Here is a 13,373-nt window from a genome sequence, read left to right as displayed (position 1 = left end):
AAGACAAATGACAGATTCACGCTTAAAAAGTTCCTAGCTTGCTGTTTTAAGGGGAAAGAAACTATGTGGGATTACAGGTTTAAAGTGTAGCCTGAGAAAAAACCTAATTGCCGTGTACAAATATTAACAAACGTACCTTTGTTGAAAAAAATTGGTTATAAAATGGTGTCCCTTTGTGTCTGTGTAGTACTGCCTGCTAAAGTGCCTTAGGCATTATTTAAATTAGCTGTTGCTGTGAGCTGAAATACCTGTGAGGCCAATCTTGTGTGACCATCAGAGCCAGTGACAGAAAGCTGGCAGATTCCCTAAAAGGAGATGTCACAGAAAGCATCACAGAAGCACAGTGAGCATGCTCCTGCCAGTACATGGCATGTTAATCATCATTATTTATTTATATAGCGCCACTGATTCCACAGCACTGTACAGAGAACTCACTCACATCAGTCCCTGCCCCATTGGGGCTTACAGTCTAAATTCCCTAATATAGACACACATACAGAGAGAGAGACTAGGGTCAATTTTGATAGCAGCCAATTAACCTACTAGTATGTTTTTGAAGTTTGGGAGGAAACCGGAGCACCCGGAGGAAACCCACGCAAACACAGGGAGAACATACAAACTCTGCACAGATAAGGCCATGGTCGGGAATTAAACTCATGACCCCAGTGCTGTGAGGCAGAAGTGCTAACCACTGAGCCACCGTGCTTATCTGTGTAGCCTTATCTGTGTGGAGTTTGTATGTTCTCGTGTTTGCGTGGGTTTCCTCCAGGTGCTCTGGTTTCCTCCAACGCTCCAAAAACGTACCAGTAGGCTAATTGGCTGCTATTAAATTGACCCTAGTCTCTCTCTCTCTGTCTGTCTGTGTGTGTGTGTGTGTGTGTGTGTGTGTGTGTGTGTGTGTGTGTGTGTGTGTGTGTGTGTGTGTGTGTGTGTGTGTTAGGGAATTTAGACTGTAAGCTCCAATGAGGCAGAGACTGATGTGAGTTCTCTGTACAGTGCTGCGGAATTAGTGGTGCTATATAAATAACATGAAGATAATAATGCCCTTTTTTTGTTTTTTAATAGTGTGGTATGCCTGTTTTGTGTATAAATGTAAGGTAGGATGCTAGTTAGGTCATTTTTCTGACTTCTGTTACGTGTGGGCCCACAAGCACGTTCCTGAAGTCATGAGTCCGGGCTAACATGACCTTATGAATGAGGTATATTTTCCCTGAACGGAGAGAAAAAAAACAAAAAAAACAAACCATTTAGCTGATGTATGTGGTAACGTGTTGTGACAAGGTTAGTAGTTGTTTAGTATCGTTTTATTTGTGCTGAACTGCAGGGGAGAACCTGGTATGGATTTGATGGCAAATTGTTAGCATCTGTTTTGCATTGGGAACAAATGGGATGTGGATTAGTGTAAATTCTTTACAAGTAGCTCAGTCAGCATCTGAGCGATTTATAACGGGATTGGAGGACATTAAAGTTTATGCCTGTTGAGATGAGCGATGTGTAGTGAGCGGCAGACGGGAGGGAAACCTCTGCTTATGTTTTTATTTAGAGAACACATTAAACCTCTGGTAAATAATACGTATTTATCAGGAGTTTTTGTGTGAACGTGAACTGACACCGAGGGCAGGACAGGAGGTGCGGGGAACGCAGGGATGAGGTAAAGGAGGCCTGGGTCTGGTGAGTATGAGACGCTGGGCATCGTCCTGGTATAGGGCAGTATTTGGTGGGCATGCGGTGGAAATTCTGGGCATAGGACTGCACAGGACACAGAGGGCATGTGACTGGTAATCGGCACACACAGGTACATTTGTATTTAATGGTGGGCATTGGGCTGCTGGGAATAGGACAGGTGGGCATAGTACTAGTGGGCATGAGGCCACTATGCTGAAGACAGGACTGTAATGGTGGGCACTGGTCGTGAGACTGCCATTTGAGTTCAGGGTGTTATCGGGTGGGCATAGGACTATGGAGGGTATGATCCTCTTATAAGGGATGTGGGACTGTATGGGGTTCTCATGAGGTTGGTATCATCATAATCATCATTTATTTATATAGCGCCAACAATTCTGCATCGCTGTACAGAGAATATTTTTCATTTACATCGGTTCCTGCACTATTGGAGCTTATAGTTTAAATCCCTAACACATATACATACACACGCATGCACATACACACGCATGCACACACATATATATACATACATACATACATACATACATACATACATACATATACACACGCATGCACACACATATACATACATATATACATACATACACACACACATGCACACGTTCATTTGGTCAGCAGTCAATTAACCTATGTGTTCTTTGGAGTGTGGGAGGAAACCCACTCAAACACGGCGAGAACATACAAACTCCACACAGGTAACATGTAAGGGGACGGGGATGTATATGTAGACATGAGACTGTATGTGTCAGGTATCTGTACATTTATACCACACACACTATAACAGGTTTGTCCTTTTCCTCCATACTACACAAGTGAAGTCGTACCACGTGCACCATATCACACATACACATTTTTCGTATGTTTGTACCTCACCCCGCACCTCTGTGTTATTTGGCCCTCCAACGTTTATCCCGGATCTATAATAGGTATATACCGTAACTTCCTAGCAGCACAGAAAATGCCCCGTCATGCTGCCATATCATGAAACGCCCTGACCCCCGTCTGTGGATTTGGACTGGCACTTTTTTTGGGAGGGGAACAGGATAAGATTGTTGGATTCTTTATTATTAAGGATCACTGGATCAACTGCCCGGGATGATGATGATTATGGTTGAGCTTAGTGGACATAGGTTTTGTTATTCATCATAAATAACGATGTGACGATGAGTGTGACGGTGATTAATGCATCTTCTGTGCTTTGTGCAAATCTCCAGTTCTGTTCCTTCCCCCCAGTAATATTACATGGAAGTCACACACTGTCCCGGGTTGCAGAGTGCACAGCAATAGCTGCTGTGTTATCCTGTATTAAGCAGGTCGTTCTCTCTACGTGCGATCTGGTTAATGATTCCACGCAGATCAGTAATCATTAATCCATTAGCCACTGCTAATCGCTCTGAAAAGAGAGAGCAAATCAGTGTGACAGCCTCATCTTCCTGCACTGTGTTAGCTGTCTCACAAACCTGAGATCTCTGCTGTCAAATGTGATTTATTGAATTTTTATTGAATTTTTGGGGGGCTTTGGTAAATATTCTTTTACTTTTTCCTTCTTTGCAGAGGAATAATTGTCCAATGAGAAAAATGCCTTATCCAGGGATTGGGTGTCTTTGACCGGGATGTTGGTACCTCCAAGTTTTCCATCATTACCAGAATAAAGGATGGTAAGATGATTTTCATTTACAAGTCTAGATCTAGACTCTGGTCACTGACTGTTAAAGGGCCCCTGAAACTTTAAATACAAGTTGGACCTATTGCTATTTGTTATTAGTCATTTTACACTCTGAGAGGCTTTGTACGGTGCCCTCCAATTGGCCAATTTTGTACCCAGGAATAGGAAGAGCCGTACCCCCAAAACCAATGTCTTATGCAAAACATTTACATATATATTTGCCAATTTTCGAAATAGTTTTTATATAAAAAAAAAAAAAAATTGGGAGTAAAAGAAAATAAAAAACCTGAAAAACAATAAATTTCATCACAGTAAACTATTAAATATCTTTGTAACTGTGACATTCATTCTGGTCATGAAGGGGTTATATTGAGTCAGGAGCTGGTTAGAGCTTAAAATCATTGATATAGGGCTTAATGTTATTGGGGAAGACATTGTATGGAGACTCCCAACATCCTGTTTGTAAATGTAATGTGAAAAACAGACTGGTTGTATAATGATTTCATATCCGTACTATATACACTGTTCTGTGGGCATAGGGTTGCCCTCATCAGGTCGATATACACGTATGTTAATTTATATCTGTTCAATATATGTTTAAACTACCACAATGCAGGTTTTGATTTGCGCTGTGGTAGACGCTCGTATCTTGTGTTCACAATCAGCATCAAGTATAAATGACATAATAGTACAAGAAGAATTACAGGATTGCCCAGTCATTAGCAGGATTAAATTAACTGAAATAAGCACAAGTTCTAATAAGTATATGTGGGTGGGTCACGAGTTATCGGTTCTTAAAATAATTTAGAAATAAGATTAGTTTTGAAGAAAAATTAATGAGCATAGTCTAGACACAAGCAAAGAGGGTGGATATGTACGGTATGGCGATTGTGAGTGGGTTTGACTTTCCCTAAATATACATGGGGTTCAGGCCTACCCGAACACGTTGCCTTTGGCCAGACGCGGTTGATCAATCTGGTCCGTTAGGACTAGATTGTCCTGACTTCAGTATGTTATGTGGGCTGCAGTCTATGGTTCTGTCCTAAATCCAATCCTTACTTATTTTGATCGAAAATCCTGTCAGTCTGTTCAACCAGAAAGTATAGGGCTCATTGCAATTATTATTATTATTATGATTATCGCTTATTTTTATAGAGTTACCATATTACACAGCGCTGTACAGAGAATATTTGCCATTCACTTCAGTCCCTGTCCCATTGGCGCTTACAGTCTAAATTCCTTAAACTCCCTAAATCCCACACAGATAGGGCAACTTTCATATATTGGTTTGTGCTCTCATGAAACCTTTACCAAACCTACTGCTTTTTTTCCCCCATGTTCTTCACCAAACCCATTATATCAGACAGGCAGTTGTCCTTGGATATGACACAGAACTGCTCTGCGGACACAGTGGTAGCCAGCACTGGCAGTGTGGTTGATCTATGTTTCGTCATCAGGGCAACAACAACAATAAACAACTGCATGGATGATATAAATGCCTTGGTGAAAAACATGGAAAAGTAAATCGATCTATTCAGCAAACGTAGCATAAGAGGACATAGACGAGCCGCTAAATTAAAATAGTTGCAAGTGGGAAAACTCAGTTGAAAGATATTGTCATTTTATGCTATAAAAATGCTATTTGACTAGTGATCTCCCTTTTAACGATCTTTTTAACCCTGGTTGATGATGTGAATTTACAAATGATGGTTATAGCTGTATGAAATGAGGCTTATACTGACCTCTCTGCAGTATTAAGGGTTAATTGTTTAAAACATGTAACCTGTCTGACACTATAAGTTGTGGTGAATGAACTAGGGGGTAAAATATAATGATAATGATTTGCAAATCATCTTATTATCTGGCAGAAAGGAGTTACAAAGGGGTGTTCTTTTTTTTAACATAATATTAAAAGTTGTTGCAAAATAAAGTCACAATTTAACATTTCCAGATACAGCTGGTTGATATTAATATCGATTTTATTTTGCCAGTTTGAGTACCTACCTACCTAATTTTGCATCTTTGGTTAGATACACTCTCTGATGGTATATCTAAGGTACCTGAATATACCCTAATTGTAGAGGAAAATGGAGAGTCTCACTAACTGTCGCTCCCCCCTTCCCCCATCATCTACCTAGCATTTCTGCAGCACGGTGGCTCAGTGGTTAAAACTTCTGCCTTACAGCACTGTGGTCATGAGTTCAATTCCCAACCATGGCCTTATCTGTGAGGAGTTAGTATGTTCTCCCCGTGTTTGCGTGGGTTCCCTCCGGGTGCTCCGGTTTCCTCCCACACTCCAAAAACATACTGGTAGGTTAACTTGCTGCTAACAAATTGACCATAGTGTGTGTGTGTGTGTGTGTGTGTGTGTGTGTGTGTGTGTGTGTGTGTGTGTGTGTGTGTGTGTGTGTGTGTGTGTGTGTGTGTGTGTGTGTGTGTGTGTGTGTGTGTGTGTGTGTGTGTGTGTGTGTGTGTGTGTGTGTGTGTGTGTGTGTGTGTGTGTGTGTGTGTGTGTGTGTAGGAATTTATACTGTAAGTTCCAATGGGGCAGGGACTGATGTGAATGAGTTCTCTGTACAGCGCTGCGGAATTAGTGGCGCTATATAAATAGATGATGATGATGATTGACAAACCTCCAGCTTTCTCTGATAGAGAGTGCATCTAATCAATGATGTAAGCAAAGTAGGTGTAATAGATAACATTGGTCTATTGCATGTAACTCGGAGGACAAATGCAACGAGCTTTAAGTAAACATGTCATTTTTTTTTATGCACAATTTTACATTGTTGGAATGTGGTAGTGCTGCTTCACGCAGTGAGTGTGTGAATATTTCTAAACACACAATGAGGCGGCCTCTGGAGAGGCCAGCTGAGATACGGGGGCTTCCTTAGCCGTTAGAGTCTCTCAAGACACGTGGTAGTAGCTACAAGCGAGGAGCCATTTGTAGACATGCTGGTCTGGTGTTACAAGGTATATGACCTTGAGGCTGTGTTATCTGCCAGCCTTCCTGTTTACACGGCTATGATATGTATGTGGAGTATCATGTGACATGTCCTGTCATTGCTCTGTCACTAATAGCCGGGACAATAGAACGGACCGTAGAGAGTAGAATGTTCCGGCTTAGATATTGCAGAAATGTTTCTGGACTATGCCAAGGACTCGTCAAGGGTTATAAACACAACTGTGGATAGAGGATTTTACAGATTATCCCCTTCCAGTGAGTCTTGTGAACTTTTTTTTATTTACTGGGGAAGTTACACTTTTATTACATTTAAATGAAGACTATCCTAGTACATTTACATCAACCAGGAGGTGGCCCGTTCTTTAGTTGTGGGACCACCTGACTTGGAATCCCGTCTACCAGGATCCTGTAGGTGGCGCTGCTCAAAGTCTGCAGATCTCCAAACTTCCTATAGCATACCATATACTGACTACTTAACTACTACAAATATGTGTGCTTATAACCTCACACTTCACCTACTGGCAGCAAGATGGTACTGCACACGTCCATTACATTTCAGAATAATACTTTACGCATAAATAATAGAAGTATTTATACACGGCAAAGAGCATTTATATTTGGTATCTGCTTGATGTTTCTAAATATAATTGTTTTTCTCCGCAGTGTAATGGTCTCAGGCACAGTTTGCTATGTCCGCCATCATGGTAGACACCGATGGAGAGCTCTGCTCCGTAACTCCCTTGGAGGACGATGACTTTGGGAGCCCGCTGTCTGGGGAGTTCCTCCAGGGCATTGGGGACATCCAAGACCTCTCCCAGGGTATCGATGATGATGGTTCGCTTAGTGCGGCCGAGTACCAATATTTTGGAAACAGCCCTGGCTCCAATGGCTCAGTCTGCACAGATCTAACAGGTGAGGGAGGAAGGGGGGTATGTAGGGGTATCAATATTCTCAATTGTGAGGTGTGCATTGGACATGGTGGAGAAGACATACACAGTCTTCCCACGAAAGACCACCACTGAGAGGATCCCACGGCTCCTTAGCTCCTCATTACAGATTAACTCGCAACCTCAAATTTCCCGTAGTTTGTGTCCTACAGCTAAATGCTGTAGATGACATTTCGTTGCTCTTTGTTCCTGCTCAGTGCGGTCCCATCCTTACTCATTGTCCCGTTCCTCTCTCGCCAATCCTTTCCATGTGGTATTACTTCTTTTTATTTATGTTTTTTCCTGCTTCCTGGTCAAAGTTTATTCAAAGTTAACGCTTAAAAGCTGAGCTTTTATGTTGTTGTTTATATATTTTTATTCAGATTTCAAAGAATACAGTAAAAGGGGAGGACTGGCGTTAGAAATCACAAAACTAAATACAGCTACAATAATTTATGTGGATGAACCCTAAAATAGTTGAACAGATAGTATCTTAAATAAGAACCTACAAAGGAGGTCAGCGAGTGTTTGTTAGATGTTTTCAGATAGCCCCATGGGGAGCCGGGGGGGGGGGGGGGGGGCGTTAGTATGGGGTTGGACTTAATGCGCGGACCAGAAGTTCCAGACATTAAGAAACTGGTCGGTCATGTATTATGCTGGGGATGGGTTCAATGCTGGGCAGTCTTTATATATGTGAAATCACCTTGTCCCAACTGGATGTTGGCAAATAATTTTGGTTTATAACAATACACCACTAAAAATGGGCTTATAGATGTGTAAGCTTACACGTGCTTACATATCCTAATATTTATTTATTTTTTATTTGATCTGTGAATGTAGTTGTTCTTAAAAAAGAAATAAAAAATGGTTGCTTTTTGGGAGATTAACAAAAAAAAAACCCAGCTTAACCAGAGGGGCTGTCAAGCCCTCACAGAGCTTGTGCCTCTGGTACGAGGGGTTATTAAATTCTCTCTCAGTTTTTAATTAATAATGTTATTCGATTCATTTTTAGATGTGTTGTCCACTTTTGGCTGATCCCATGTCAAACTAACCTTTCCCCCATGTATATCAAGAGAGGTGGGTGTGGTCCTCCTGTCACCTGCCCATAGGTCATGCAGTACCATAGAGCTGCGTGACCTGTGGGCAGGCTATGGATCGCCTTCAGTGCTGCCTAAATAATGAGCGTGATACTCCTGTCACCTGCCCATAGGTCATGCAGTACCATAGAGCTGCGTGACCTGTGGGCAGGCTATGGATGGCCTTTAGTGCCCTCAGTGCTGCCTGAATAATGAGCGTGGTCCAGAGCTGCGGCTTGCGGAGGGCAGGTAACGGGGTTATCTAGAATGTTTCGGACTTGGAGATCTCCAGGTCAGGTGGTATTTCCTCAATTTGGACCACCTTGCTGAAAATCTACCGAAATACATCTAAAAACAATTAATAAGTTGCTTAGCAGAGCTCCTCTTAATGATTATAGGAAAAAACTCGTAGAGCCAAGTCTGTCTGTATGATAAAATCACTGTATCGCAACAACAATTCTTATTTATTTTTCTCCTTTCTGTTTTTTGGGACTTTCTGGAGAACAGGTCTCTGGATAAGAGATTTTCTACCAGTGCTTGACAATGAAAGGGGACATGCAAGAACTATATTAAAATGTGATTGATAATTATATTACTAGTTGGAGGCGTGTCTTGTGTTGTGACAGTCTGCGGTTACCTTTGTTGTTGCTCCTCCCTCCATTGCCCCAGAGATTCTACCACTAATTAAAATGATCACTGATTTTCTTATACTGGTAGTCTACAAGGGAGAGAGAAAACCATGTTATAATGATGACTTTTTTTTAAAAAAAAAAAAAAAATATATATATATATATAATTACTTACATACCAAGTTAAACAGTGCTTGAAGAATTATTTAAATCGACAATACCACGTAGTTTTATTTTTTTTCTTTAAATAGCAAGTTAAGTACTTTTTTAAGCATGCATGTTTAGTTGCCCTAAATTGAATCATTGTCTGATTTTCAAAATCCCTCTGGGGGTTGCAAAGTTTAGCTGCCAGTCACACACACACTCTCAGCTCTCAGCTCTCCACATGTCATGTGGAGGAGGGGGAAGGGCTCGGATTTTACATTATACAGAGCTCAGAAGAGCGTTCCAAAGCCTCACTGTCGTGCAATGGGACTGTGGTTGCCATGGTAGTCCTTGACAATGCAGAATTATAAATCATTAATGGCAGCCTGAGGAAATAAACCAAGGAAAAATTATAAATGCCAATATTCTTCTTCTTGTTCTTGAAGCCTGCCACTATGACTTAAACAAAAAAAACACACCTTATTTTTTTCGAGGGGTTGCTGCTGTAATAATTCAATGTTAATAGAACACAATAACACAGGGGAACATGTGCTAACAGAACCTTACAGGTATTGGATAATCTGAGGGAAATAGTATTATATGTTCACTCGTTTTGTGTGCTGTTTGTTTGCTTTCTGATATAACAACACTTCTCTAACCCTCTAATCTCTACTGATGATCATCGTGACTCACTTCCTGTCCTGCTTTTTGGAGCATTGTTGTATTCTGTAAATCGGAGACACATCACCATCATGTGATGATCAGGTTCACAGAGTCCACCTGGAACCAGGAACAGGGCGTGGGGGTGTTTCAGTAATGTCACCACATTCTGGGAATCCCAGATATATAATGACAGGGTTATGTTTGGCTGGTTGGAGAAACTTGACCTGTAGAATGAATTGTGGGATGAGATATCAGAAGAGAATTCATGAAATTGAAACAGCCATTCAAAAAGCCTTTGCTTACAGAAATGCGGTTTGTAACCCACAATTACGTTTTTTTGTGTAGTGCACAAAACTGATTTAGTCCTTGTACATTCGGGAGTTAACGTGGGGACTTTAGCTCACATTCTTATGTGGTAAACGTGCATTAACGCACATAGTCCAAAATAATAATAATCATCATCATCTATTTATATAGCACCACTAATTCCGCAGCGCTGTACAGAGAACTCGCTCACAGCAGTCCCTGCCCCATTGGAGCTTACAGTGTAAATTCCCTAACATACACACACACACACACACACACACACAAAGACAGACTGAGAGGCAGAGACTAGGGTCAATTTTTGATTGCAGCCAATTAACCTACCAGTATGTTTTTGGAGTGTGGGAGGAAACCGGAGCACCCGGAGGAAACCCACGCAAACACAGGGAGAACATACAAACTCCACACAGATAAGGCCATGGTCAGGAATCAAACTCATGACCCCAGCGCTGTGAGGCAGAAGTGCTAACCACTGAACCAATGTAAGCAAATAGACCTGTACACACACACACTTTCAGACCTGTTTCCTTACAGGTTGACAAGCCATCCAATAAAGGAGTTTTATGGGAGCGCTTATTACGTACATAGTACACTCTGCCGCTGAGAGGCTTGGAGAACACTCTTCTAATGCTCTGTTGTAAACAAGGACAAGTTTAAGGTTACAACTTTTAACAAGTTGTAACCACGTCCAGGTGTAGGGGACCTTGGGCTAAAATTTGCTGTATACACTTAAGACAGTGGCTGAAAAGCCAGGATCTCCCCCAATTTGTGAGTTAAATCCACAGTTTTTTCCGTAGTCAATGGTTTGTGAATTTACAGGTACGAGATCCCATACCTGTCCTTGATAGGAAATTTGGGACATGCAAGAGCATTATTAGAACATGCTTGATCATGTTTACTCACAAGTAGTTTGCAGAGATCTTGGACACTCACCATTTGACGTGGAGACTAATGTTTTGTGTTGTACAAGCCACGGATTTAGCTGCCCAAACCCCTCCCTCCATTGTTGACTCGTCATCTTTTTGTGACACTGGATTGTGACTTTATTTAGTCAGTTACAGCTGAGTGCCGGTGTCGTCCGCAGCTAGAGGCACAGAATTCGGGTGTTGTTCTGTCTTTCGAAGTGTTGAGAAGAAAAAAAAATAATTAATCTCAGCGTTTTCCTCGTCATCACTCTTCTGGCATTAGGGCCCTATATTAATTTATATTAAACAAATTCTTCCAAACAAAACCATTCTCTACACAGTGGGATGTGTTTTTGGCAAGTCCACGGTCAATATGTATGGGCAACTTTGTATGGGGTTGTTATAATCCTCGTTTATGAATGGCACAAGGTGATGATGGTATTGGAGATTGAGGAGGTCCATGGTTAAGGATGCTGACTGTATAACATATGTACTCAATGACTAGTGGGAATGTGACCTTATGGCCTTGTGTGCTTTGTGTAGACACCCTGTCACCGGCATCGAGCCCGTCCTCCATCACCTGCCCCGCAGCACCGGGGAGCACGGACGAACAAGCCGGCAAATCACTGAGTCTTGAATGTCGCGTGTGCGGAGATAAGGCGTCAGGATTCCATTATGGCGTTCACGCCTGCGAAGGCTGCAAGGTAAATGTTCACGCTTAATATAGCGCTAATCTTCTTCCTTTTCACTTTGTGTTTTATTATTTCTATTCAGGTACAAATCCCCAGGTCCGGAATTTCAGATATATCATCCCTAGCTACAGAATAGTTTCACATCAGTGTTTTATTTAAAGGGATAAAAGTAAGATAGAAGCTACTTTATGTAAAAAAAACATATATCTATAAATCATCATCAGCTATTTATATAGCGCCACTATTTCCGCAGCGCTGTACAGAGAACTCACTCACATCAGTCCCTGCCCCATTGGAGCTTAGTCTAAATTTCCTAACACACACACACACACACACACACACACTTAATAGCAGCCAGTGAATCTACCAGTATGTTTTTGGTGTGTGGGAGGAAACCGGAGCACCCGGAGGAAACCCACGCAAACACGGGAAAACATACAACCCCACACAGCTAAGGCCATGGTCGGGAATCGAACTCATGACCCCAGTGCTGTAAGGCAGAATTGCTACCCACTGAGCCACTGTGCTGCTAAATAAATAAATATATATTGAGGCGTAATTCCAAAATTTTCCAACCACAGGACAAAACTGTCTCGATCGGGATGAAGGGACAAATCAGGTCTGTCCCGCCTAAATCAGGACAGGTGGGAGGTATGGCAACAATGCCCCCCGGGTGGTCTTTTCTTGACGTCATATGTGGCGCTGCATAGAGATCAGTTGATCTGTATAACGCTACAACTTTTCTCTTTCATCATCATCATCATTTATTTATATAGCGCCACTAATTCCGCAGCGCTGAACAGAGAACTCATTCACATCAGTCCCTGCCCTATTGGAGCTTAGTCTAAATTTCCTAACACACACACACACACACTTAATAGCAGCCAGTGAATCTACCAGTATGTTTTTGGTGTGTGGGAGGAAACCGGAGTACCCGGAGGAAACCCACGCAAACACGGGGAGAACATACAAACTCCACACAGATAAGGCCATGGTTGTGAATCGAACTCATGACCCCAGTTAACTTTTCATACGTTGTTGCAGAAGATGTTTGTAATTCTTGGTTATGTCTGACACAATTTTTTGTTTGTCTGTTTTTCAGGGGTTTTTCCGTAGAACAATACGACTGAAACTGGCATATGACCGATGTGAACGGCTTTGTAAAATACAGAAAAAGAATCGAAACAAGTGCCAATATTGTCGGTTCGAAAAGTGCCTTAGTGTGGGAATGTCTCATAACGGTAGGTGACCATAACAACTCTATGAGTGGGAGTGGGGGGTATGAGTGGCAGTGGGGGGGTGGATAGTTAGTTGTACAAGATCAGACGTATCTCCTTTGTCTGACATTGTATAAAGCGCCGTGATGTATCTCGGCTGCGGACGCCGTCATGTAGCATTGGGCAGCACAGTGGCCTAGTGGTTAGCACTTCTGCCTCACAGCCCTGGGGTCATGAGTTCGATTCCCAACCATGGCCTAATCTGTGTGGAGTTTGTATGTTCTCCCTGTATTTGCGTTGGTTTCCTCCAGGTGCTCCGGTTTCCTCCCAAACTCCAAAAACATACTTGTAGGTTAATTGTCAGCTATCAAAATTGACCCTAGTCTCTCCCTCGCTGTCTGTCTCCCCCTGTCTGTCTGTGTCTGTGTGTGAGTGTGTGTCTATATTAGGGAATTTAGACTGTAAGCTCCAATAGGGCAGGGA

The 13,373-nt window shown here is 42.1% G+C and overlaps 1 protein-coding gene across 5 annotated transcripts in view; it reads left to right on the top strand.

The window, feature by feature from the left end:
* PPARA (peroxisome proliferator activated receptor alpha) overlaps window positions 1-13,373 on the top strand; it is a 37,583-nt gene that overhangs the window by 15,214 nt on the left and 8,996 nt on the right. The window contains exons 2-6 of one of the 5 annotated variants that reach the window (XM_075210338.1): window positions 3,241-3,344; window positions 4,716-4,872; window positions 6,978-7,226; window positions 11,525-11,685; window positions 12,776-12,914. In XM_075210338.1, coding sequence (XP_075066439.1) covers window positions 7,004-7,226; window positions 11,525-11,685; window positions 12,776-12,914 — 523 coding nt within the window. In that variant the 5' untranslated portion in view covers window positions 3,241-3,344; window positions 4,716-4,872; window positions 6,978-7,003. Of the gene's footprint in view, window positions 1-1,317; window positions 1,672-3,240; window positions 3,345-4,715; window positions 4,873-6,548; window positions 6,570-6,977; window positions 7,227-11,524; window positions 11,686-12,775; window positions 12,915-13,373 lie in introns of those variants that run through there. The other 4 variants (XM_075210337.1, XM_075210336.1, XM_075210340.1 and 1 more) reach the window with 4 other exon arrangements.

The sequence above is a fragment of the Mixophyes fleayi genome, chromosome 4 (genome assembly GCF_038048845.1).
Source record: "Mixophyes fleayi isolate aMixFle1 chromosome 4, aMixFle1.hap1, whole genome shotgun sequence".
NCBI classification, from domain to species: Eukaryota; Metazoa; Chordata; class Amphibia; order Anura; family Limnodynastidae; genus Mixophyes; species Mixophyes fleayi.
This window is presented reverse-complemented; position numbering and strand designations above follow the sequence as displayed.